Below are 27025 nucleotides of genomic sequence, written 5' to 3' on the forward strand. Positions count from 1 at the left end.
AAAGATCTCTCTTTTAAGGCAGATGCTACACATCTAGCTTCAAATGGTTTAGAACTGCAGAAGGATCCTACCCAGGGGTGGGCTTTGTCCTACCTTGGAAGGTCCCGGTTGCTGCCTGCCCTTGCTCTCTCCATGTGAAACATCTGTTGAGCATTTTCTGAGCGTGCGTCCCTCTGTAACCTGCGTGCTTATTGACAATATTTTCTATGTCTGTTGAGAGGCTGTGAGTGCCTTTGTTTTGTAGTATATATGTAAGAAATATGAAGACTAGGGGTGAGGTGGGGGGAGCACACCCCTAGCCCAGAGAGAACAACACAGACCAACCATCGCGACCCTGGGATCCTGTCCAGCCTCAAGTAGAGCCTCCCCGATGGCTTTCACCCTACAGAGTAGTATTGGGCAGTGTGGAAAGAGACAAGAAATAGGAGAGAGAAGTTTATTTGGTGTACCTTTAAAGTAAGTGACATAATTTGGAGATCACATGAAAGGCATTCTCTCCAAAGTCAAGGGGAAGTGCTTTCTTTGTAACCTCACAGTGGGATGAATTGTTACTTTGGTAAGCAACTTGCCAAGGCAAATTTGAATTTGGCAAGCAGTCCTTTTTTTTTCCAGGGCTAGAGTATCCAGGGGTTTTGTTGGTGGTGTTGATGATGTTGTTGTTTTGTTTTAATTTCAGACATTGACTCTTAAAAGGTTAATTTCAGAGACTCCATTCAGTGGGCAGCAACAGCCAAGAGTTTACAAACATTTCCATGGTTTAGCTAAACCCAGATTTCTTCTTTCTGATTGGGTGTGTTTGTTGAAAATAGTAAACAGTGTGTGGTGGAGTCTCTCTCTCTCTCTCTCTCTCTCTCTCTCTCTCTCTCTCTCTCTCTCTCTCTGAATTTGAACAGCTCTTTGATTTGGTCACAAAAGACTCAAAGCCTTGTTTGTTTTCTTGTGGGGCTCTGACCTAGCCCATTTGGGCGTGGCTAGAGGAGCTGGGGTGCTCCAGAGAAAGTGGCTGAAGGGAATGTGTCTTTTTGATACGCCTAAGAATGGAAAGCACTTCAGGAGACCTCTGCAGAATGCAGAATATCCACACAAGTGGTCTCCTTCCCCTGCAGCCCTAGAGTCTCCTGAAGACCACCTCCAGCACCATATTCACAGGGACCCCCTACCTGAATGAGAGGCTTTCTCCCAGGGCTGGAGGAAGCCAGGAGGCTGTTGGCAGGACTGAGCTACAGGCAGACAGCACCAGTTAGCCAACAGAGCAGGGTCTTCTTGGTGAACAGGTAGGCAGCCTGGGCTTCCCTGCTGAGGCACGAACCAATACAATAAGGTCTTGGGAAGGCAGCTGTCAGTTAAGTTCCGATATTCATTCTCTCTCTCTCTCTCTCTCTCTCTCTCTCTCTCTCTCTCTCTCTCTCTGTGTGTGTGTGTGTGTGTGTGTGTGTGTGTGTGTGTGTGTGTGTGTGTGAGAGAGAGAGAGAGAGAGACAGAGAGAGACAGAGAAGACAGAGAGACAGAGAGAGGAGAGAAGAAGAGAATGCTTATAGTTCAAAAGCTCAATCATTCCAAAATCATGCTGAAAATTACTTTAAAACTGAAGTCCCTAATAGAAAGGAAGCCCACATCTGTAGAGCCTTCCTTACGAGCCAAGCAGCCTGAACAAGCTACTTCAGTGAGTGCCCCCATCCCCTTCCATACACACCCTAGTCAAAATGCTTTCTGTCACTTGAGGGATGGAGGAAGGCAGATAGTATGGCAGCCCACACCAGCTAGTAGCTTGGCAAGTTCAGAGCTTGCACTGCTGTGAAGCTCTGTACTTAGTGGCCCAGACCAGCCTCGAACCCTCAGTTCTCCAGCCTCAGCTCCCAGGCCCCTGCTGTGCCAGCCTACTGCTTGTGTTTGTCTTGTTGGGGGAGTCATGACAGTTTGCTGGCCCTATGCTGTGGCTACAACCTGTTTAAAAAGTATCACACGTTGTTGTGCTTTTCTACTGGTTTTGCTTTTTATTTGCCGTTTGGTTGTTTGGTTTTGTTTGTTTGAGTCAGAAGTCTAGCTGTATTGCTTAGCCTGGCCACACCGTCTAGAGTCCAGCAAGCCTGCTTAACTTTAGGACTAGCTGGGACTAGTGGTGTACTGCCGTACCCAGCCTGGTCTGGTGTGTTTTTTATTTTCTTAACATTTGCCTGAAGGCAGACAGTTTTTCCTGTTGCTTCACGAATGAGAACCGCAGTGTTTTGAAAGGACGTTGAAAAGCGCCAGACTTCGGAAAGTGAGGAGAAGGCTAGTGTAGCAGAGGTCAGCCTGAGAACCACACCAAGAGGAAGAAGTGATCCTAGTTATTAGAAAGCCAGTCCGTCCCCTTCTATGTGGAAGTGACTAAACTGGGACTCTGATAAGAACTTTGAGTTAACCTGACATTTCCCTATGTTGATGGGCTGGGTGGTTTCCTACGGACTTGTTAGCACAGTGACACTTTTGAAGCTCAGAATCAAGCATTGGTAGATTTCTGCATATGTTGTTCATCATTTTCAAGTTCTGAAAGAAGCCAGGCTGTGTAGAGCTATGTATGGGCAGAGTCTAGGCCTGAGCCTGTAAGGGAGTGGTATGCAGCCCAGGTCTTCTGATCTCTGGTGTGTGTGGGTGTGGATGCATGTGTATGTGTGTGTGGGGGGGGTGTTCGCTCCCACATCTCACTTCCTGGAAGGAATACTGGAATCTTCACTGTGAGCTATCTGCAGAATCCCAAGCCTGAAATTTGTTCTGAACAGGTGTCTGTGAGTGCTGGGAAAGTTTTTCAAGAATGTCATTTGGGTCTCTCTGCTCTGAAAGGACTTCATCCCGTCTCCCTTTCTCATAACTTCTGGGGAACCAAATATAGGAGACAGGAATTCTAATTTAATCCCAGACTTACAGCGTTCATTCCGAAGCCAAAGAAGTGGGAGGAGGCACTTCATGGGTTAACTCCTGTAGAATTAGAGCTGTCATTCACAGGTAACAAGGACATCATGAATTCTGTAAGGATCTCCTCTGTGTAAGTGGGTGGTGCTGATACTGCCTTTCAAGGACAGTTCTTTAGGAGTTGGGGTGGAGGAGAGATCTCACCCTCTCTCACTTTGCTCAAGTCCTACCCATCTCCTTTGAGTGCTTTCTCCTCAGTTTTATGCAGTGAGTCAGTATCAAAATAAAAAGCTGCTAATATCTATGGGCCATGTCCTAAAATGGGGAATTTTCATTCTATTGAGACTGTCCCAAATCCCTGCCCTTTGGAGGGTCCTGAATATATGTAGTTGCCCGGCATCTACTCGGTGAGTCTGTTGAACAATGAAGTTAATGAGGGTGTGATGTGGGCCGATTTCCATGTGACCCTCTCTCCCTTCATTCCAAGCCCACCAATGGGCTTCCTTCTGGACAGCAGTCACTCTCCCACCCCACCACCACAGGTGAGAGAGGGAAGAGCAAGCCAGTGTTTTAACAAGAACAGGACACACTTCAAGGCTTTACCCAAAGCCCTGCATCCAGTCCTTAACTGGCAGAGGGAGTTAGGTTCATAACTGCTACCCATGGTACGAAGGACCACCATGGATGAGTGTGACCATACCCCAATAGTCATTCCTTGTTAGTAGTCTCGCCTTGGTCTCTGACAGCCAGTGAGAGAGAATCCACATTTTCTTGCTTTAAAAAAAAAAAATCTCTATTTGCCAAACTTGTAGCAATATTGGGTATTTTAATTTTAGTAGAACTGTTTTTCCCTTTTGACTTGATGTCAGCCTTGGGGACTCCTCCTGTCTGTAAGTTTCATTTCAAGAAAAGCAAAATTTGTCTAACACTGAAAATGTTAGTTGCCCTCCGAGTTTCTATTTCACAGAAAATGTTCACCACAGATGACTAATTCTGGCAAAACATCCAACTCTCCACGTCCCTAACAATTAGTAGTGGAAAACAAGACAATATCATGTTTCCTTTAATTGCTATAAACAGAAACATGCTTTTTTCAAAGAGTGTTTTAGTTCTTTGAAGAAGCATCCTTAAACTCGATTCCCACATTTGTCGAAGAGCACATTGATTTGTGTATTCAAGGGTGGTTTTGTTTTGTTTTTTAGTCTTTGTTGTTGTTTGTGGGTTTCCCTGGAGAAACGGTACTGAGATGTGGTAGAGCACTGCAGAATGAACAACGCATAAGAAACGAGCATTGAGAGCCTAGTCCAGGGGCGCATGCCTACAGCCCCAGCTAGTCAAGAGGGTGAAGCAGGAGTTACTTTAGCCCAAGGGTCAGTGCTGATCTGCAACCAAGTGAGAAACCCCACCTCTAAAAAGGGAGGTCACAAGTCATTTGTCTGGGTTAAGCTACCACTGCTACTTTGGTTCAGATTCTGATAAAGGTGTTTGGTTTGATTTTGTATCCGTTTGGGGTTGTTGTTTGGAGTGAAGCCATTAAGTTTTGTTTTTAATGTGTTTGTTTTGTTTTATATAGGGGTTCCATTTTTGCTTTTGGCTTTTTTTGGCGGGGGGTGGGGGTGGGAGACTCCATTGGCTTGGAATTTGCTACGTAGACCAGTAGACCAGGCTGGAAATCACTAGGTAGACCAGGTTCGCTTCAAAATTGTGGCTATTTTTAATGAGTGTCCAAGTCAGGCGCACGTTCCAATGTCTAATGTAATTTCGTAAATTCACAGTGTGATTTAAGACCTTAAATTATTTGCTTTTTAAAAAGCCATTCTGAGTCATGTGGCCAGAGAGATGCTAGTGCCAAACTGAGATTAAAATCTTGTATCTTCTGACGGTTCATCTAGTACTTGTGACTCTGTCACCTGAAAGGATCAAGTGTCTAAGAGTTAAGAATTAGTGCAGTTGGGCTGGAGAGATGGCTTAGGGGTTAAGAGCACTGACTGCTCTTCCAGAGGTTCTGAGTTCAAATCCCAGCAACCACATGGTGGCTCGCAGCCATCTGTAATGAGATCTGATGCCCTCTTCTGGTGTGTCTGAAGACAGCTACAGTGTACTTATATATATAAGAAATAAATCTTAAAAAAAAAAAAAGGGGGGTTGGGGCTTTAGCTCAGTGGTAGAGCGCTTGCCTAGGAAGCGCAAGGCCCTGGGTTCGATCCCCAGCTCAAAAAAAAGAACCAAAAAAAAAAAAAAAAAAAGAATTAGTGCAGTAACGGGAGAAAGAGTGGCTACTTCTAGAATTTGAAAAGAATGCCTATATTATTAATGAACATTAATTTAAGTGCTAAATAATGTTTATACCTCACCTCAGTCTTGAGGATTGAATCTAGAGCCTGGCACACATTTTTCTTTTTATTTTGAGACTCTGTAGCCAAGAATGGCCCTGACTTGTGATCCTCTTGTCTCAGCCTCCCAAGTAGCTGGCATTCCACACAGGCGTGCACCACCCAGTCCAGCTTCATTCTTTCTTGACAATATCAAAATTGGGTCATTTTACCAGCCACACAAAGGCTCACCACCCTGTAGCTGAGGATCTCTGAGTCTGAGTCACCCATTCCATGATATTCCACCCAAGGGGCCTCTAACTCTGCCATTCCCAAAGCCCCTACTCAGAGGTTCAAAGTGCAGATCGCATTACAGAGCAAGGCGAGTCCATGCTAGACTGTTTGCTGTGCTAGACAATTCTGTTTCTTGGGCAAGAAACCCGAGGGAAAAGAGGAGTTTGTGCCAAAACTGAAGAGTATGAGTCAGGGGCCTTAAGTTGCCACCCTGATTGACTAGAAGAATTACAGTTTGCTTTCCCACTACACTACTCACAAAAAGAGTAATTCCAATTGGCCATGTCAGCAGAATGAGTAGGGCACAGGCTGAGGCTTTAGTGGTCTGCAGGGCTGACCTCCAGCTCAGCTTCACAAGCTCAGCGTCTGAGCAGAGGGCAGGCTCACTTCCCCTTCTTCCTGCCTTGGTTTTTACTGAACTTTTACTGGAAGACACTGAAATCAGCCCTAGAGATCCCTTATGTAAGAAGCTACTTGGATCAAGCCCATATGTTTACATGGTGGTCTTCACTGAAACTTACCAAATGGGCAAAACTTAGTGAGAGGCTCGGAAAAGCGACTAAGTGCATGCATTACTCCTTCAGTGAATTCAAGTTCAGTTCCCAGAACTCATCTTGAGTGGTCTACCACCTCCTGTAAGGGATCTGATGCCCTCTGCTGGCCTCATGGGGTACCTGCACTTATGTGCATATACCCATACACAGATACACATGCATACACATAATTAAAAATATAAAATGTAAGTGAATCACAGTGCCAGCGCTTGCTGTCTGTGTATTGATAACTTCTTTGCTGGGCTGCTATAAAGCATTATTGTTGATGATCTGAAGTACATATGAGCAACATGCCTATAGCAACCGTGTGTTCCAAGACACCCGAGCAGAACTGCAAGGCAGACTGTCCCACCCCTGGCAGTGATGCCATCGCCAGTAGGTATCGGGTGATCTTCCAGAGTAAGGAAACACATCATCTTCATGTCGGTACCCAAAGGAAGGATTTTCTGTTTAATGCTTGGGATATATGTTACCTGGAAGATCTGTGCTGAGTCAGTTCCAGTGATGTCCTCCCAAGTGAGATCTTCAGAAGAGTTTCTGTCAAGGAGAAAAATCTAACTCTCCCAATGTCTTGGCAGCAGCCACAAAGAACACTGAGGGGTGAGGGGAGGCAACGAGAGAGGTGGGCGGATGGAAATCACCATTGGAATCCACTTTGAGAAAAACTAGAGCAGGCCCAGGAGGAGCTTTCAGGAAGGTACAGAAGCACAGAGAGAGGTCCTGTCAGGTCCTAGAGTGGACAGAATGGAGTAGGCATAGCAATGTAATCTGGGCTTCTCCAGTCACCCAACCCAAGCCTGCACTAATGATGGGTTGACCCCGCCCTTTGACCCACACTCAGTGGAAGGCTTGGGTATCCTTCTAGCCCTTGCCCGGTGCCATGTTTCCTCATCTAAAGTAGGTCTGGGATTCCTTTCTCCTTACTGCTTCCCCTGCTGGGATGGATACGTGGCCACCGAAGATCTCCAACTCTCTGTGCTTTCCAAGCTGTTAGATGGGAACAGAATGAGGCTGCGATGAAATACCAGATGAACAGAAGCACAGAAAAGCTGGGAAGCCTCAGATCCTTGGGGGTTTTTTTGGGGGTTTTTTTTTTGGTTTTTTGTTTGTTTGTTTGTTTGTTTGTTTGTTTTGGCAGAGGGGAGGAACTGACAGGCATGAGTACCTGAGCAAGGGAAGGTGGTAACCAGGAAAACACAGGGCTCTTAATCTAACCACAATTAATACTAAAACGCAAAACAAAAACTCTGACCCAAATCCGCAGACCTGGAGTCTCTTCAGAGGCGTCGCCTGTTCCAAGGGAAGCAGTGAGTTTAGCATCCTTAGTAGGTATCCGACGCACAGTGGGTACTCACGGCATGGGACTTCACCAAGTCCTTTCAGCAGTTCTGTTGTGAAGCTGGGGGAAGCCCTATAACAGACAAGAGAACTGAGCCGGGGAAGGCCATCCTCCCTCAAGGTCACACATGTAAAAAGTGGACGTGTATACTTTATGCCTAAGTCAGGCAACCTCGGTAAACAGCCTTCTGCTTCACTTGGCTACACACTCTGCTGAGAGACTTCGCTGCTGAAAGGCAGGAATGCAGGCTGTATCACTGGAAAAGCTGGGGCTGGACCACTGGGTTGGAAGTCTCTGGCTGCTGATCACCTACACGTGCACGGTCTGGTCACCTGCTTGCTGCCCTTTCTTTCCATAGAACAAGGTGTGGTGACAGTTGCTGCCAGTGTAATGTCCAGTGGCCAGCACCCAAGACATCTGGCTTCAGACTTTCTCATCCCACTGCCCTGTTTTTCCAGGTTGGTGGGGAAGGCTGAGAAATGAACACCCACCCTACTCTGGGTGCAGCTGCTAGGGGCACTTCCAAGGCACACTCAGTACAGTATCTCAGAATCCCCAGCTGGCCTGGCTGCCCTCAGTTGTTACAGAAAGCCCCACAAGTGCTCGAACCACATGAGCCTTCACTCAGGCTCCAATCTTCTCTATAACGGTCCCACCAAAGCAATGTGTGTTAGTGCATGAGAAAAAGACATGTCAACTTACTGTCAACATCTTGCACAGTAGAACGCCCATGATGCATCTCTCCACATCCTGGGAAAGGATTAGCATACTTTATGCCTCATCTTCCCCTTCCATGGACAGTCATCTAGCTTCTAATCTTCAGGCCCTACCTGAGAATGACCTAGTTCTTGCTAACAGCAAGAGTTCATGGGTAATCTTAAGATAGGAACAACACAAACAAGTGCCAGTTGTATGTTAGAACTGTAAATGTTTAAAATTCAACAACCCAACTTTTCTACAAAAGCACCTCACATATAGCTATCAAGTATTAGTTCCTAGTTCTGACACTTTTGTCATTGTTAAATAACCAGAATTCAAGGGTGAGCCAGGAAGCCATATAAACCAATCTCCTATTGTCTTTGTTAAGTAGCTTTCTCGGTATTTCTGTTACTGAGAAAAGGCTTTAAGGGTTATAGACTAACCCTGCTTCTGCTCTCATTCTCTCTGCTTCCTGGTCAGCCCAGATAATAAGCAAGTAGACACTAAACTCCCACTGACAGAGACTGAACCACCTCATTCACCATGGTGGACTGTGTACCCTCAAACTGTGAACCAAAGTAAACCCTTCCTCTGTTGATTTTTTCAATCAGGTATTCTGTTACTGTGGGTAGAGAAATAACTAAGACAAGGACTACCAACCATGTTATTTGTTGAGACTTTGGTTATTGTTAGAGTCTCTTGAAGGATATCAATCGCCATTTTGTATCATTTAAATAATCACCAGTTCAGTCAGACTCAGACTAATGGTTCATGTATGACATTGCATGAACCATTCTGAACATTCTGAAGAGAGTCTGAATAGTAACTATCCAGTAAAAAAGTAAAGTCAGTTGGTCATGGCCATTTAAGGTGGAGCTGGACTGGCTCCTTGGTGTAATGGCCTCCAGTACTCTTTCTAAGACAGGTTTCATTGGATTTCACCCTTTCTTCTGGGGTTCTTATGGCTGTCTGGGTAAGCAGTGGGTAAACAGAAAGCTTACAATCAAAGCTAGTGTGTTTTAGAAACAGATGGTGTTTTTTCTGCTGTCTCTACCCTTTGAATATATCCTGTAGCTCAGATAGACAGAAAATGGAAAGACTCTCTCTCCTCTTATTGCTTGTTTTGAAACACAAGTCTCATGGAGCCCAGGTTGACCATTAGATTGCTACATACCTGAGGCTAGCCTTGAACTTCTGATCCCCATGCTGCCTTCTCCCAAGTGTCCTGTCTCTGTTTCTTCATAGAAGAGTGAATCAATTGTTGCCTAGAGGCCAACACATGGAATATTGTAGTACCACTTACTACACTGATACAGTGAGGCCAGGAGAACCAACATAGTCTTTGCCACTTCCCACTTCGGATAGTCTGCAGGACCAGTTGATAAGACCCCTGTTTTCACAAACCTTGTTTCCAGTTTGAGTCCTTCAGAGGGTACAACTAATATATGGTCTCTAAAATCCAAAATATTACAGTTCAAACAGTTCTTTAGCTTGTTAGTGTTTTCATGAAGTTTTTTCTGAAAACTCTATGTAGACCAGGATGGCTTCAAAGTCACAAAGAATAACCGGTTTTTGCTCCCAAGTGTTGGGATTGTAAAGGCATGTACCACCAAGCCCAGCTGTTCTAGTGTCTTATTACCAGAGACGTAGGGAGAAAATGATCATCAAAGAGTGGTTGGCTATTCTTTCTTCATTAATGGATATTTGTACTCTCCTGTTATACATGCCTTCTGTTGATGGAGTACAGCTGCAGCCAACTTACCATCAAGAACCCTTGAAGCGGGGTTGGGGATTTGGCTCAGTGGTAGAGCGCTTGCCTAGCAAGCACAAGGTCCTGGGTTCGGTCCCCAGCTCCGAAAAAAAAAAAAAAGAACCCTTGAAGCAGGTGTTCTGGGTGCAATCCTGGTTCTCCCTCTTGCTTGCTGCCAACATGGATTTCTTCCTCTGTGAAGTGATTGTATCTCAGGCCTCGTGCAGAGCTTGTCTGAAGATTTAAGGAGTCTGTGAATAAAAAGTGTCCAGAATAAGATTGCTGTTCTTTACTAGGAATGATTTGAGGTTCTCATGTTGGAATTAAAGCACCCAGAGATGATGCAAAACAGCAGAAAGGAACAAGTTGGTAATCTACAAGAGCTGTGAGCACAGCCGTGGTTTTTGTGTTTGGCTTTTGTCTGGGTTAGGCCTTATTCTGAGAGGTCTTATGTTCCTCAAATGATTTTGCTCTCTTGCCTAAGAGCAGAGACTTTGGTTTCTTGCTGGAGAGAAGCAGTGGGGTCACTCAGTGGGTTGCTGGTCCTTCCTTTTATTTCAAATCCTCCTCACACTCTTATTAAGGGTTTGAGAGAGGTGGGCAGTAAGAGCACAGCCCTGAAAAGAAAGTGAAGAGACCAGTCTTAGTTTTAAAGCATGGTCTTTAAAAAGAACGAGCGAACAAACAAACAAAAACGACGTTAGAGAAATGCCTAATACTGTCATTGGCCATCAGATATGTCTGAAGCCACTGTGTTTGGCAAAAGAGTTTGTTCACAGGCTTGCTAAATACGAGGAGATGGAAAGTCCCAAATCTTAAATCCACTTTCTCGAGGAGAAAAAGGGTGTGTGTGTGCTTACAGATAGGGTGCCCTAAGGTGTGGAGAGAGGTGTTTACAGACAAGGAAAATGAAGCAGAAAATCCTGCACTGAAAACAGCAGCTTGGAGTGGAGTATTTGACCCTTTGTAGCAAATAGTCACCCATCAAACACCTGACATTCCTAGGCAGTGAGTCACTGGTTTCAACTGGTTTGAGCTAGACGTATTTCGGAGAAATTCCTAGACAAATTCAGATTCCTGAAAACAAGGTCAATAGTGGCACCACAGTGAGTGACCGGACTTCGGTCATATTATCCATGGTGAAGCTAGTGGAGACTTATTTCTTTACTGCATAGCTGGGTGACTTCTTTTAAAATATATTATTATTATTATTGATTCTTTAAGAATTTCCTTCAAGTCAAGATCTACCCTTTCTTCCCCACCCACCTCTAATCTGTCTTCTTCTTCTCCTCCTCCTCTTCCTCCTCCTCCTTCTTCTTCTCCCTCTTCTTCTTCTTATTCTTCTTCCTCCTCCTCCTCCTCTTCCTCCTCCTCTTCTTCCTCTCCTCCTCCTCTTCCTCCTTCTCCTCTTCTTCCTCTCCTCCTCCTCTTCATCCTCCACCTTCTCCTTTTCATTTTTAAAAGAAGACACTATCTCTAGGCAGATGTCCCGGTCCTCTAGCTCTTATAAACTTTTCACTTTAAGGAAATCATCTACTCCTCGCAAATTCCCAGAGCCACACTACAACCAAAGCCAGCACTGGTCCCTGGCCACGTGGATAAATGGAAGAGGGAGCCTGGTCAGCTTGCTGGGATGAGCCCTCCATTGTCCTCACCACTAAGAACAGCCCAGAGCCATTTGGAGATAGTTTGCATAATACTCAGGCACAGAGGTGGCTGGGCCCGTTCTGAAGTTACACATTGCTCTGAAGTAAAAACTCCATGCTGGTCTTCAGTTGTTTTCTGTCTATATGTGTATTTGGATACATAAAGCGCAGTAGTTTTAAGCATTGAATCTTATATATGGACACTCAAATTAGGCACCTCTTAAATCTAGCAGCAAAACTTTTCTACCCTCCTCACACATACCAAAGTGGCCCCATGGCCCCTCAGTTGGTTCCTAACCAAAGGCAACTGCCAACCTGACTTCTGAACCATTGGCAAACTATGTACTATATTTTATTGTTGTTGTTGTTGTTGTTGTTGTTGTTGTTGTTGTTGTTGTTGAGGTGAAAGGCTGTGGGAGGTTTGCCTACTATGCCTCTTTCACAAGCAGTGTGGTATCTGGGAGTTTCTTTCACCCATGCTGTCTGTGGAGCTCTGTGCTTCCTCATTGACTCAATGTATCCCATTGTCTGAGTCCCACTGTAATATACCACAGTGTGAATACATCCCATTGCAGCCATTCTGTTGGACCAGGCTTTGGGTTCTTTCCAATTTGGGGCAATAATGAATAGCCCAGCTATGGACATTTATGTACATTCCTAATTAATGGTTGGCATGGCCCACCCACTTCCTTGGTGTCCCATCTGCCAAGGTGCAGGTGACTGGTATTTATGAATGCCACTTTCAGAACCCTTGAACAAGGTAGGCAAACTGGACATTGTTTACAAAGTGACTTGGAATTTAAAACAAGAGATCATTTACTTGGAGTTGCAGAGGGTACGGCTCCAGTGGAGGAAACACATGCTTATTATGCTCAAGGCCCTGAGCTTGATCTCTAGCACACCAAAAAGAGAGAGAGAGAAAGGAGATGATTTACTTTGAAAAGCTGCCTAAATGCTTGTTCTGAGTGGTCACATCACCTCAAGCGAGCCATTAGATATTTATGGACTTCCTCATCTGTAAAATATGCATAGCATAGTATTAATGTTATGCAAAAGCAAGGAGCTGTTGCAAGGATTGGGATATAATTAGGTAAAGTATTTGGATAGGGTTTAGCTCATCTAAGTACTCAACTACTGTTATTAATTTTTTTTTTTGTAACGATCATACAGAGTAAGGTCAAAGAAGCTATGACATCACATAAGTTCATTGTCAGAACCAATGCAAATGAAATAACCTGTTTAAGGTCTTACGTGAAATGTGTTGCTTTGCTTTTCTTCTTTCTTTTAACTCCTGGTGCTTCTCTTTTGGTCTTTAATTATGTGACGCTCTGTCTTTAAACAAAGAGTGTGGAAGGGGAGGAAAGAGGAAAACCTAGGCTGAGGAAATCTGATTGCTTCGGGGTCAGCATTAACCTCTAGACGACTCAGTACTGACTTGGGAGGTACAGTCAAGCTGTCCTGTGATTTGCACAGCTGGCTTAGATTACTCCCCACCCCTCCCCAGACTTCTAATAATAGATAGGAATCTGAATTCAGTATGATCTGACCCAATATCAAGAGTTTCAGAGGCCAGAGAAATAACCCAGCTCTTTCTAATCTTAGATGTAAGTGGATCTGTGCACTTGCAGAATGGAACCATATTGGTGTCCTATATCAGATGGTTACCATGGTAGCACTCGGGTGGGATGGTACGAATTGTAGCATGTGAGATGAGAAAACTGACTCTGAAGAAGCAGAGAATTCATCACTGTGCAAATTATCTTCAGCCTAGAGACACAGATTTGTGTTACCATTCATCTGAATGCCAACAATGGAAGCTATTCCATTGGGTGACCACGAAAAGGAGGGAAAATTAACTCTACCCATACCTAAAGGTTTTCCTAACTCCATAGAAATTTAAATGTTTAAACTCTTCATTTTAAAATAGTATGACACTTACAGGAAAATTGCACTAATAATACAAAGAAGTGTCAGCCTTTGCCACCGTCACCTTGTTCATCCTTCTGTATATCCGCATAGTGCACATGCACACATATGAGCCCTCTTTGTTTCTGGACCATCAGAGACTTCATCACAGGCATTTTGCCCCCTTTACCCCAATAGTTTGTTGTTTCCTAAAAACAAAGCTAAGACTGCAAAGTTCGGTATAGTTGTCAAACTTGGCGAAAAAACAACATTGAAGCTGTGATTCCACAGTTACTGAAGGGCTCTAGCCAACCTGAGCATAGCAAACACGGCGCCAGCAGGCCTTGCCCTTCCCACTTCTCTCTCCCTTGTAAGCCATAGATGACATCCTTAAAGTCAGCCACCAAGGTCTGTTCCCTTATTTGGACACTTTCTGATGCCAGACTCCTAAGGCTGATCACCAAGGTCCACCTATCAACGTGTTCAAGGCCGGCAATCAAAAGCCCCTTTGGTTCACCTAACTAATGTGCCAATTAAAACATACCACCATATCCTAGCCCATCCTAACACAGACCTCCCCCTTTTTCCTCTTTAAAAGAAAAAAAAAAAATCACACCTGCAAGGTCATTTGCTGCTGTTTTCTGCCAGAAAATATCCACTTTACTTTTCTTGCCAGCTTAATAAAGAATCTCTCTGTGAAAATAGGTGTTTGGGTATAGTTTATGCCTAATGGGGGGAATATTCTGGGAGGGAGCACCCCACTGTATGTGGGTCCCTTCGGTTACCAAAGCTGCAGGCCATATTCAGGTCTCACCTGATGCCTCACTGCTGTCCTCTGTTGCAAATGAAAGGACGTTTTTGGTTCAGAACCCAATCCAAAAATGCAAAATCCCACCCTCACTGTAGGAAAACCCTTTGCTTGCAGGCCAGCTATCCTGGCATGTACAGCAGTGAACCACAGAGGAGAGACCATGCCTCAAATAAGGTAGGAGATGAGTGTGGACACCCAAGCCTGTGCTCTTACCTCCCTGTTCCTGCCAGCATGTGTCTGCTCTCACACAGGTGCAGGCACACATGTTTTGTTTTGTTTTAAGGTAGAAAATCCTACCAGATGCCACATCAACAGGAAAGGACAGTAGAACACCTAGATCAGAAGGTCTGCTGAAGTATTTGCTTGAAGGTAGGGAGATTAGCATAAGCCTGCTTGTTTTATTGAGTGTATGCAAGGACAGTGTTATCAGGGCAAGGTCACCTTACCTGCTGTGTGAGTCATGGTGGTTCTGTCTGTAGTCTGTCGGATGTTAAACATCCTGATCATGTGTTTGTCCTGTCTTCTGAGGACCTTGTGGAGTCACAGATCTGTATCCCAAGAAAGCACCAGTTACAACCATCCTCTCTTCAGACTGCGGTCACAGTAGCTTCTTTTTCTTTGGCAGATGTGGTGTTGGAGAAGGCCATGCACAAATGCATCTTGAAGCCCCTTAAGGGCCACGTGGAGGCCATGCTGAAGGACTTCCACACGGCTGATGGCTCGTGGAAACAACTCAAGGAAAACCTACAGCTTGTGCGGCAGAGAAACCCACAGGAGCTGGGGGTCTTTGCTCCAACCCCTGACTTGATGGAGCTGGAGAAGATCAAGCTGAAATTCATGACCATGCAGAAGATGTATTCACCAGAAAAGAAAGTCATGCTTTTGCTACGGGTCTGTAAGCTCATCTACACTGTCATGGAGAACAACTCAGGTGAGGCAGCCTGTCATTTGGTCCAGATTTCCAATTTGAATTCCACTACCTCCTCCCTTCAGTCTCTTGGTTTCACAGCCTATACAAATGCAATAGATGGGATTTGTCAAATGAGTCTCGTGCAATAGCTCAGTCAGTGAACGTGGATAAGGACAAAGTAAGAGTTGTCTATAACGCTGACTTAAAGACTTAGTACAGCATAGTGCTTTTTTTATTTGTTACCCTCCCTGTGCAAATGATTTTCTTTACTTGAGGGACTGTGGCAGTTTTAATCTTCAACCCTGTGGTTCCCACATCTGTTGATACACATGACCTTCTCCTCCATAGTGGGAGAACTAGGTAAGGCAACTCGTTCTGAACTCCAAATGCAATGGGAATATTAGTGAAGCCTTTGCCACACTCTGGCCCATGAGTGTTTATGCTGATAATCTACAGCACACATATGAGAAATCTGGAGTGTTCGGTAAGGATGAGGCTGAAGCGATGTGATCGGAAGTCATCAAAGAACTAAAAGTAGGAAATAAGTCCTCAGAATTTCCCTGGCTCTTTCCTAAAGATGCAGAAGAACCGATGATTCATGGGTAGTGACTGAGTCCACCCTGCTCCAGGCCTTCAGAGAGTAGGCGATGACCAACCTTTTTCTTGACAGAAATTGCCATAGTAGAAAAACCACAGAGAGAACACACAGGCTCTGTTACCCATTGCTGGAGTGACAGGTTCTGTTACCCATCACTGGAGTGGATGGTAATGCATGTGTGCATACAGTAGAGAGGACTAAATGAGGATTTTAACCTTTGAGCCCTTGGGACCGTGGGAGGGGTGGGGGGGAGTGGTTCAGTCAGCAAAGCACTTGTCAGGCAAGCATAAAGACCAAAGTTCAGATCTCCAGCATCCGCATAAATTCTGGGTGGATGTGTGTGGCAGTTTACCCACAATCCCACATTCGTGAGGCAGAGAAAAGGGGATCCCCGGAGTAACCTGACTCGCTAGAGGAGCCAAATAGGTGAGCTCCAAGTGAAAGACTTCTGCCTCAGTAAATACAGAAGAGAGCAATTGGGGATGATGCCTAATGTCAACCCCTGGCTCTTCTATGTGCATGTACACACACACACACACACACACACACGCAGCCCTTGAGTTATTGCCAGCCTGTGGACAAGGCCTGAAATGTATCTCTGAAGCTCACGAGATCATTTATAAAAATTTCCAGAATAATACCTTCTCAGGATTACATTTTCATCTTTGCTGTGGAGGCTGCCCCACTTTCTGTGGGGAAGCTTAGCAGCATCCTGGATACGATTGCACCCTCACCCTCCCTCCAGCTGTGATCATGAGAATTGTTTTTCTGAGAGAGTCAAGTGTGCTCTCGATTGGCAAAGTCAACCCATTTAAGAACCACCATTACAAGCAAACAGCACAAGAAATAAGGACTTCTGCCTCCCCCTCCCTCCTTCCTCCTCCTCTTCCTCTTCTTCCTATATATTGCTATTGATCAGGTGCTGTCATCAATGTACTGAATTACTATCATCAACACATTTAAATAAATCAAGCAAACAACATGAACATCAAGCAGAGGGCAAATTTTTTCCTGATGTAAGTTTGGTCTGTCATTACACTTGTGATAAATGTGCACAGGAGACATTGAACCAGAAAGAACTAGCCTAAGAAAACATTCTATTCGGGGTTTATATTATGCCTTGCTAACAGCTTAAAACACTTAAAAGCACTCTGTTCTAGTGCACAAATCTTAAAAACGGGATGAAAATCTGAGCTGCGTTGACTGTCTCAGAGACATCTATTATGAGATTGTGAGCCAGGGCTGGTCACAGAAAGCAGTGGGTAGACTCGGGGACCATGTAGGTAGGATTCCAGGAACTCCCACGCCTGTTTATAAGTAGCACATTTCCCCAGCATGACTCCTTGGTGGCTAATAAAAGCAGCAAATAGGATGTGAAAGACAGAAATATAAGTAAAAATATCCCGCCTTGCTCTCTCTTCCTGATCCTAGGGAGGATGTACGGTGCGGACGACTTCTTGCCGGTCCTGACCTATGTCATAGCTCAGTGTGATATGCTTGAATTGGACACTGAAATCGAGTACATGATGGAGCTCCTAGACCCATCACTGCTGCATGGAGAAGGTAATATACTCGAGTGAGTCAGAGGAACGAGGCAGTGAGGCTTTGGGGGAGAGGCGGGGTGGTTGGTGGGGGGTTACACATTTTAAATTTGAGATGAAACTCATGGAATATAAAGTTAGCCATTTTTTTAATTTAAAACTATATACTGCCTGGGTGTTTAGGTACATGCCTCTAATCCTAGCACTTGGGAGAATCAGAAATTCAAGGTTATCCTTGACTAAATAGTGAGTTTGAGGCCAGCCTGTTCCCCCAAACAAATTATGGCTCTCTGACCTTTTAAAAATTACAGTAGTAATAGTAATTCATGGTAGAAAAATTAGAATTAAAGAAGGAGAAAATGCAACCAAGTCTGACAATAAAAATTTAACTTAGTAGAATTAAACATTCAATAGAATATACTTTCCCCTTTTTTTGGTATGTATGTATTCGTTTGTTTGCTTGTTTGTTTCAGTACTAGGGATTGAACTTAGGGCCTCCTTGTTCAAAGCAAGGAACCAATCACTGAACCACAGCCCTTGCCCTTAAAATATCATTTAAAAAAGATACGGATTCTTTTATTTAGAAAGTCGCTGGCTTTTTATTAAAGAATAGTTACACTGATAAAAACCTGTTATTGTTTTTTTTTTTAAGATTTATTTATTATATATAAGTACACTGCAGTTGTCTTCAGACACATCAGGTCTCATTACAAATAGTTGTGAGCTACCAAATGATTGCTAAGATTTGAACTCAGGACCTCTGGAAGAGCAGTCAGAGCTCTTAACCACTGAGCCAGCTCTCAGCCCTGACCTGCTATTGTTATCACTAAAAATCAATGAAAAGCTGGCCTTTTTTTAAAAAAGAATCATTGTTTTAAACATATGAGCATTTCCTTTGCTTTCCGTTTACCGTGGTGTTCAGGTTCAGTCTCTTCCTGCCTGTGTCTTAACAGAGGAAATTCTTTCTCCTTCTGTATCAGTTAGAGGTTGTATCATGAAGATGCTTGACCATGTAGCTCACGACCTTGAAAGGCAACAAGGGCTGGGACTCTCCTATGAGCTGGTCATTCTGGAAAGAGACAAATCCCGGCCTGTGTGCTCATCTGTTAATCATTTTCAGGAGTCCCATGGGCACCCAGACAGACCCTGAGGGGGCAGCTGTGTTTTCTCTGTTCCTGTTGAGTTTCAGCCTGGGATGCCCTGGGTTTGCGTCACCTAGGAGTCTCCCACAGAGGGCATTAAGTGCATCATCATCTCCAGAATGTCCTCTAACGTCCTCAGTCCTCTCCTGAATCTTCAGGGTTGCTTTTCCTGTCAGGGACCTCCTCTCCCTGGTCCCTAAGACATGCCCGCCCCATTCCTTTTTGGCCACTGCCAACTTGGGATAAGTATCCTCCATGCTGTCCCCAAGCAGAGGCAGATGTGAATGATCTCGCCTCTGTCTCACCCGGCCATTTCCTCTGCATGAAATTTCAGCCAGGGACCCAGATACTCCGTTCTGAGCCCATGAATCCCACGGTGTCTTCTCCCACTCCTGGGATTGGGCAGGAAGAAAATGAGTGTGGCTTTGTCCAGGCACCGAGGTAGACATTTGTAAGCTCCAGTGTGGAGCCACCCCTTTCCCGCCATGTGATTATTGCGGTTTGGGGTTTATTTTAGTGGTTTCTAGTAGCAAGAAGACCCCTTGAGGCTTTGGGGAAAAGAGTGTCTCGGTCTCCCTTAGAAAATCACCCTTCCGTTACTGACAGTGTGTACTCAGATGCTTACGTCTTGTGGTCTGAGGACAGAGACAACCGTTTCCTGCCCCCTTTCCTGGCAGTGCCTCAGAGCGAGGCCCCAGCTTTCAAGCTTGCCTTCTTGAAGGAGAACGAAATAAGCATTGCGTGGTGACAGATGGGCAGGATTGTCTTCACCTGCAGGAATCCCTGTGAGGAAGAAGAATTAAAAAAAAAAAAAAAAAAAAAGGATACACTGACGTGTGAACAGCCTGTGGTCTCCTCCGTATGAATTGTGACAGGCGCTCTGCTTGCCTTCCTTCCTAGGGAGAGCATGGCCCCGGCAGGCTGCCTGCGGTTCCAGACTAAGCTGTGGGGTGTTGAACTGCAGCTCCTCTTCCTCCAATCTGGATCTAGAGGAGCTGCAGTGAGATTGGGGTAGCTGCAGTCATGTTTAACAGACGCATGCTTTCTGTGGCCTGTCCAGAGCTCTCTGGGGTTAGCTTTATACCAGTCACATGTCTTTTCTGCTGTGTAAGCAGGTATTCTCTCTTACAGGCCGGGCACCATAGATTTGCTCCTAAGCTTATGGTGGGGTATAGCTTTGGCTGAAATTTAAAACCTTCCTCTAATTGTATCCACATGTTTCAAAGTGGGGTCAATTCTGTGTTTCCAGCATTTGAGGTTTTCTCCTTAGTGGGCTGAGCACGTCAGGGCTGTGGAGTCAAATTCAAAGTCCAAGGAACTCCTCCCCAGCCCACAGCTCCCGGAGCCACAGTAAATGCTGACACCAGGATACAGTCTGTCTGATTCTGGTAGTCTGTGTAGACTCCCCCGAACCCCCCTGTGTGGTGTTCACACACCTGATCTAGGGTTTTACACTGAGTCTTGTGTGACTTGTTCCTGAGGCAAACACTAAGGATTAATACTTCAGAGCAGAGGTCGCTGGAGAGATCTTAAATCGTGGATGGTGGGGTCAGGAAAACTCTAAACAAAAAGCCTAATGTGGGCTGATTTGGCTTGTGGGTATGGCTCAACCATAGAGCCCTTGGCTAGCATGCATGAGGCCCTGCACCCCAAAGCACCGTGGTTCACAGGCCTGCTCCCCGTGCTCCTGAGAGGTGAAACCATTTCACACGGGTCAGAGAGAGTTCTGCAAGGCTCCCTGTGAGCAATTAAAGGCTTTGGCCCTGAAAGTGACCCTTCTTTCTCACTTAAGTGCAATGACCTTCTGGCCTATGAATGAATCAATCAATTGTCATGTCTGTTCTCTTTAATGTGTGTCTCCACTTCTGGGGAACAGGGGTTCGGGTCCTTTTTCTTATGATCTCTGACTTGAAGACATAGTAGATCTCTCATGGATAGTTTGTCCTTTTTCCTCGAAACTCCTTATGTAGCTTTTCTATTCTACAGGGTATTATAGGTCATCTAGCGATGATATAAGATTTATGGGAGGATTATGTCTTTAAATACAAAATATGTAGTGTGCAGGGAATTCCTACTGCACCCTCAAACGCCCCCTAGTGGTGATCAAGCGCATTTACAAACTCTTCAGCAAGCAACTGATTTATTTTTAAGACAAACCCAGAAAACTGCATAGATGTCTGAAAATGTCTCTTGTCTCCTCACAGACAGGAGAGATTAATTTTGATGGCACTCCCAGAGGGACACCACTGTCTTACACATATAAATCTCTTTTCTTAAGTGTGGGAACAGAAATGCTGTCAGATCTCTAGGATTCTCTAGAAATCTAGTGACCTGGCACGGACTTGGGTCACTCCATAAATGTGTGTGAGATGAATGCTTGAATAGAAAGATGAGTGATGCGATGTTGGATGTGTGCCTCTGTGGAGACAATGGAGAAATCACCGTCTACTCCCACATGCAAAAGGCTCTGCGCCTGGGAATTCAACCAACCACAAGCTGTAAATATTTAGGGGAAAAAAATGCAATGAACACATACAAACTCTTTTATTGTCCTTTTCCTGCCTAAACTCTATATGTAGTGTTTCTGTTCTACAAGGTATTATAAGTCGTCTACCGAGATGTAAGATTTATGGAAGGATCACGTAGATTATAGGCAAGTGCCATGACTTTTTTTTAATGAAGAGTTAAGCATTCACAGATTTTAGTATACAGGGGTCAGACTCAAGACTCTGTCCCCGAGGATACCCAAACACAACTGTATACAATATGACGTTAACGCTCATGCGTCTCCATTGCCATCACCAGTGTGACAGACTCCTCTCTCTGCCCTTCCAGGAGGCTATTACTTGACCAGTGCCTATGGGGCTCTATCTCTGATAAAGAACTTCCAAGAAGAACAGGCTGCAAGACTGCTCAGCTCAGAAGCCAGGGACACCCTGAGGCAGTGGCACAAGCGCAGAACCACCAACCGGACTATCCCCTCCGTGGATGACTTTCAGGTACACACCCAAGTCCCAACCCTGCCTCTCTGTCTTCCTGGCTCAGACAGAAGGAATGACCTTGTGGGAAAGAAAAAAAATTAAGCCACCCTCTGGCCTGGCTGTGTCACTCCTGAGCCTTTAGACGCGTACACAGTGGCACCTTGACTTTCAATGGGCCCTGTCCTCATTGGCTACACTAGAAGAGAAAATCTCATTGACCATATCTAACCCATTGAATATCTACGGTGGGAAAGGGTTGTGTCGCACTGTGATCCTGTAGTTGACAGTCAGGGTCAGTTCACCATGTCAGCATCATCTGGAGGATGATATCCAACATAGCCAGCCTGGGAGAGGGAAGGTACAAATTCAAAACCTGCCTGTTAGGGTAGTTCAGTGGTTAGACTGCATGTGCCCCCCCCCCAAAAAAAGGCAAGATATAGTTTCTACTCAGTGTGACTCACTTTAGCACCAACATAAATATAATTATCACCACATAAAATATACACACAGGTTTGGCTCACAGTTGGCTGCCATTAGAACAACCAAATCAAATTAAGGCCCAAAAAACGTTCTGCCTGCTGTTAAATACCTAACCCAACAAAATGTCGGAAGGAGAATGCCCCAGACAAAGGCAACGGATATCCAATTTCCTCAGGAAACAGCAGTGTTTTTCCTGCAGCACCCCCACCCCACCCCACCCTGGTTGCCCTTTGGGAAGTTGGGGAGGTGCAACAACGTATCTTTCCACCACTCCTCTCCCCCTTTCTCCTTCAAGTTCTAAATGGAATCCCCTGGAATCTCAGCCCAGCTCTTAGGGCCGCAGGTTAGCTTGAGGGCGAACACTGTAACCAGGCCCCTCCCATGTTTCCAGCTGAGCAGCTGTTTGGTTCCTTAACTCCCTGGAGGCAAGCTAGAGTGACAGAGCCTTTCCCCGGCCTAGTAACTACTGATTTCCTTCTGTCTGTGCAATGATGATCCAAAGTGCAGCTCCCTTTGGATGGTTATCTGAAGGCTTCTGTGAAAGCCTGGAACATGGCTGCACTCTATTTCCAAGTGCTGTATAACCAGTTCCTTAGAAGGAACCTGCAACGGATTTGCAGATGGATTTGCTTCCACGTCCAGATTCACCTCCCTTGCCTTTTCTTGCCCACTTCTCTGCTCTGAAAACAATCCTTGGTTCAAAGTCGAGCCCATGCTTGAAAAGCAAGGTCAGCATGTTCTTCTCCAAGATTGCAGTTTTCTCAGAAATTCCTTTCAGGCACACAAACTACAAAGGAAGAACACATGCTGTGCACCCCCCCCAACACACACACACACACACACACACACACACACACACACACACACACACACCCTGCTTATGTTGCTCAAGAGCCTCCACGTGGTAAATTGTTTAGCTCATGGAGACGTTGGGCTACTGCCATGCTGCATATGCAAGGAGAAGGGGTCTTGAAAGGCTACACCCTCTGAGATCAGAAGTAATGAGAAAAGCACATTCTTCCATCCATAGGCCTCCTGTTCTCACTACTGCCTACCAGAAGCTTCCAATCTAGAGACCCATGGCTCCCTAGCCCCAGACACCACAGAGCCTTACCCACTGACCTCATTCAGTCATGAGATCTCAGTACCGAGAGATGCGTGCCATCTCACAGTACCACCCAAGAGGGAGACTCTGAGCCCTCAGATTGTGAATGAAAACTAAAATACAGAAATGGAACCGCAGATCCAAAGGTCGTAGACACAAATGCCCCAGCACTCCCCACTACTGCAGGGAGAGTACTCCTTAGCAGCTAACACTGCGAAGTGCTGCCCTGTCTGGCTTTCCTCACTGGGGTGGGGAAGGCTACTCCCATAGTTCTCTTTGGGTGTCCTGGAATAAATGGAAAAAGCAGTGGCAGTAATGGGAGGGGAGTGGTCTGATGGCGCGTGTACACACTCAGTTGAGACAGATGCTCGGATCGGATGGGGAGTCTGGCACTCCACCTGAGTGCCACTTGGCCTAGCCTCCCCCTCTGCAGGGTCATCAGCCTGACAATGTCCTCCCTACATATGATATAAAACATCTTGCACGTCCGGAGTACACAGTCCTTCCCAAGAGCCGCATGGCTGCCATTTGAGAAGCAAGGCTGATCCTCTCAACCAGGATCTAAGAAGAAAAAATGTATAAGTTCTGTAGATGCTGCTAGAACTTGCCCGGGACTTCTCTGCTTTATGCGGAAACCACTGTTAAGGACATGGAAATAAAGGAGCTACCCAGAATAACAAAATCCAGGGGAGCCTAGTGTGTGTTAACAATCCTTGCCAACTGCCCGGGTTTGTGTCGTAGGAGACCACTGGCTCACTGCCTCTCAGGGCACCCTCAGGACTCTTGATGCCAAGCCTGCAGCCGTCTCCTTTTACTTCCTGCAGCCTCATGTTATGCTTAGTCAGCTCCATCTACAAAGCCTTCTTGCAGAATCAACATCCCGTCCCTGATTCTTCCCACATTTCATCCCAAGCCACTGAGAGCCTTATGTAAGGTCGCACCACATGAGATCACCATCTGGGGAGAGTGGTCAGACCTCAGCAGTTTGACCAAGCATTACTGTCTCTGGGTAGGCTTCCTAGAACGGCACAAATGGAGCATCATGGGTGCTGGTATGTCTAGATGTTTTCAATCCTTCCTGCTAACTGCGGGCCCCAGACTCTCCTGCTGTTTGGGTTATTTCTCAAGCTGGGACCGTTCCCAACCTTGGATATGGTTCACACTCTTAGTCAGGATCTCTTCGGCAGCTGGCTTTATAATGGATGTAAAAAAAGATGAAAACCAGAGCTGGCCGGGCTTCCTGTTGTTTCCCTTTGCAATGAGTTAACATGTGGCAGCTCAGTCCACGCCATAGTCTCCGCCGCTGTCCAGGTACAGACCAGAGTCTTTCCTGGCAAGAGCTTCGTGGTCTGACTAAACTTCAGGACAAGCCCGAGCCTTGAGCAGCTCGCCAGTTTGGCCTTGCCCTTACCTCTGAACGGCGGAGTCTGCTGTCTTTTCTGTGCTTGCTCCTGACGTCTCTGTTTCCACTTGCAGAATTACCTCCGAGTTGCCTTCCAAGAGGTCAACAGCGGATGCACTGGGAAGACCCTCCTTGTGAGACCGTACATCACCACAGAGGATGTGTGTCAGCTCTGTGCTGAGAAATTTAAGGTGGAGGACCCTGAAGAGTACAGCCTGTTTCTCTTTGTTGATGAGACATGGCAGCAATTGGCAGAGGACACTTATCCTCAGAAGATCAAGGCCGAGCTGCACAGCCGGCCTCAGCCCCACATCTTCCACTTTGTCTACAAGCGAATCAAGAGTGATCCTTATGGTGTGACTTTCCAGAATGGAGATGATCTCACTCCCTCATAGGGGACACATGGGACTTCCTATTGATATATCCAAAAGGGAGCTGAGTGAGAGTCTAGCTTTCTGGCTGCCGCCTGTTTGAGCTTAGAAGACAGCCACCTCCTCAAGGATCCCTCAGTTCAGTGACTAAGCCATCCGTAGGCTGACTTGGCTAAGGGCATCCTTTAGATACATTGCCCAGATGAGGTAGCTGTGATTTGGAAAATAGTAAGACTCTCCTCCAGAAATGGTGAATTGCATTTAATGGTTCAGATGTCCTGAGATCGCTGGCTAGTTAACTAGTTAACCTTAGCCAGCTTCGGGGTTGGCTTACACATGTGTGTGTGTGCTGAGGAAACACTTAAGGTACAAATTCTCTTGGATTCGATAATAAGTGTTGACAAGACTGTCCGATGCAGTGCGTCCGATACCTCTCAGCTCTGGATGGCTCCATCCTTCCCTCTTTCCCTTCTTTCCTCCATCCTTCATCCTATACTTTTTTTTTTTTTTTACAAAGAGCCTTTGTGTTTTTATATATTTCATAGAAAAATTTATAGCAGTTGCAGGTAAACTGTCAGGATTGGTTTTTAAATATTTTTGTAACTTTAAAAATATTCTATAAGTATGCATGTGATTTAACATTTAATATTTGAAGATGAATCTCTTGCTGGATTTGAGAGTACTGCATTTTAGACGTCTCTTAGATGTCTCTCTTTTGTAACTGGATGTTTCTGCAAATTTGTGGGGAGAGACTTCTGATTGTCTTAGAGCAATCCCTGACTGGCCACAGGCCGCCTTTGAAAAAATAAACCGGGTGTACTGTTACATTGTTCTCTTTTAGTGCTGGTGTACCTTTTGTTGTGTTTGTTTTTAAAGCAATCGATGTTGAGAATTAGGAGAGAAACGAATGTAGAGAGAGGTAGAGAGAGAAACACAGACTCTAAGGAGGGGCTGAGGAACGTAGTCTGCAGGTTCAGGCTCTTTGGAGGACATGGAGAAAAGGAGTCAGTACTGTAAAATATGTGCTACAGTGAGCTTTGACAAAGACCTGTTCCATATGCTATGTGCTCTGGGAAACAATTTTAAAAACCCCGTAAGGAAAAGTAAATCAAGGATAACGATCCCTATGGCCGTTTGTATGCCACCACTAAGGACATCCGTTTATTTGGCGGCAGAAACCAAGTAATGTAGAATATGGGTTTTGTTGAGTTTGATGAGATGTTGATGAGAAGAGAATGCACCAAAACCAAAACCAAACCAAAAGAAAGGAAACGCTCCCTGTTCATTATAGGACTGGACAGTGGTGGGGGCGTGGCTCAGTGGTAGAGCTGGCATACACAGACCAGCATGCTGGGGTCCACCCTCAGCATGGCAAATGTGAGCAAAGCGAGCATAAAACATGTCTGTATGGTGAAGTTAGATTTATGTTATATAAAATGAATTTACGGGCACGCATATTCTAGAAGGGTCATATATCAGTGTAATACAGGTCGTGGCAAAACAAAAACAAAAAAAAATGTTACTGTCTTGTGTAAGGATGCATAGGCATCTGATTTGGGGGACCTTGTACCTTGTACCCCTGACTTTTGTTGTACCCGAACCCTTGGCACATGCTGTGTTGTGCTTCCTTTTGTAAATGATTTTCAATGGAATTTTGCACATAATACATTGTAATACTGTACAATAATCCTGTGTAAAACAATTTTTTTTCAATATTCTTCAGTTGTCTTTTTTGTTGTTGGTGGTGGTGGTGGTGGTGGCGGCGGCCATTTCTTTTAGAGTCAATATATAATCAGGTACCCAAAGATGCTGTGTAAATGTGTGTGACAGTGGCTGGGCTTCGTGGCCTGTGCCTTTTACCATAGCACTTGGGAGGGAAAGGCACATGGATCTCTATGAGGTCCAGCTGTGCTGCATAGAGAGACCCTATTTTAGACATACGGGGAGTAGGGGGGAGGGGGGGGGGGGGAGGGGGGGGACAAACATGCACACTGGGGCACGCAGGCACACAGTACACAGCCATAAACCTCACATTGATCTGGTAGTTGTGAAGAGTGAATAGGACATTGCTCAGAAGCCTATGGACCGATAGGACAGATGGCCAGCGGCCCGCAAGTGTTTGCAGGGTTATCCAGCACAGTACTTGGCTTAGCTGGCTCCTGAGCAAATCACAACCAATCTGAACTCAGAGCCAGGCAGGGTCCTGCAGACAGTTCCTCCCTGTCCTCAGGCAACCTCTGCTGTGTCCTGGCTGAGAGTTCGGACGATTGCAAAATCAGCAACGCAGGCTTGATCC

General features: G+C 45.4%; 1 protein-coding gene across 5 annotated transcripts in view; it reads left to right on the top strand.

The window, feature by feature from the left end:
• The window catches only part of Rin2 (Ras and Rab interactor 2), a 126665-nt gene extending 100218 nt beyond the window's left edge, over positions 1-26447 (top strand). For 3 of the 5 annotated variants that reach the window (XM_032904344.1, XM_032904343.1, XM_032904345.1), the window contains exons 8-11: positions 14825-15130; positions 17139-17270; positions 21226-21389; positions 24433-24753. In XM_032904344.1, coding sequence (XP_032760235.1) covers positions 14825-15130; positions 17139-17270; positions 21226-21389; positions 24433-24753 — 923 coding nt within the window. Of the gene's footprint in view, positions 1-14824; positions 15131-17138; positions 17271-21225; positions 21390-24432 lie in introns of all 5 variants that reach the window. The other 2 variants (XM_032904342.1, XM_032904341.1) reach the window with 2 other exon arrangements.
• Positions 26448-27025: the final 578 nt, after the last annotated feature.

Source organism: Rattus rattus, chromosome 5 (genome assembly GCF_011064425.1).
Source record: "Rattus rattus isolate New Zealand chromosome 5, Rrattus_CSIRO_v1, whole genome shotgun sequence".
NCBI classification, from domain to species: Eukaryota; Metazoa; Chordata; class Mammalia; order Rodentia; family Muridae; genus Rattus; species Rattus rattus.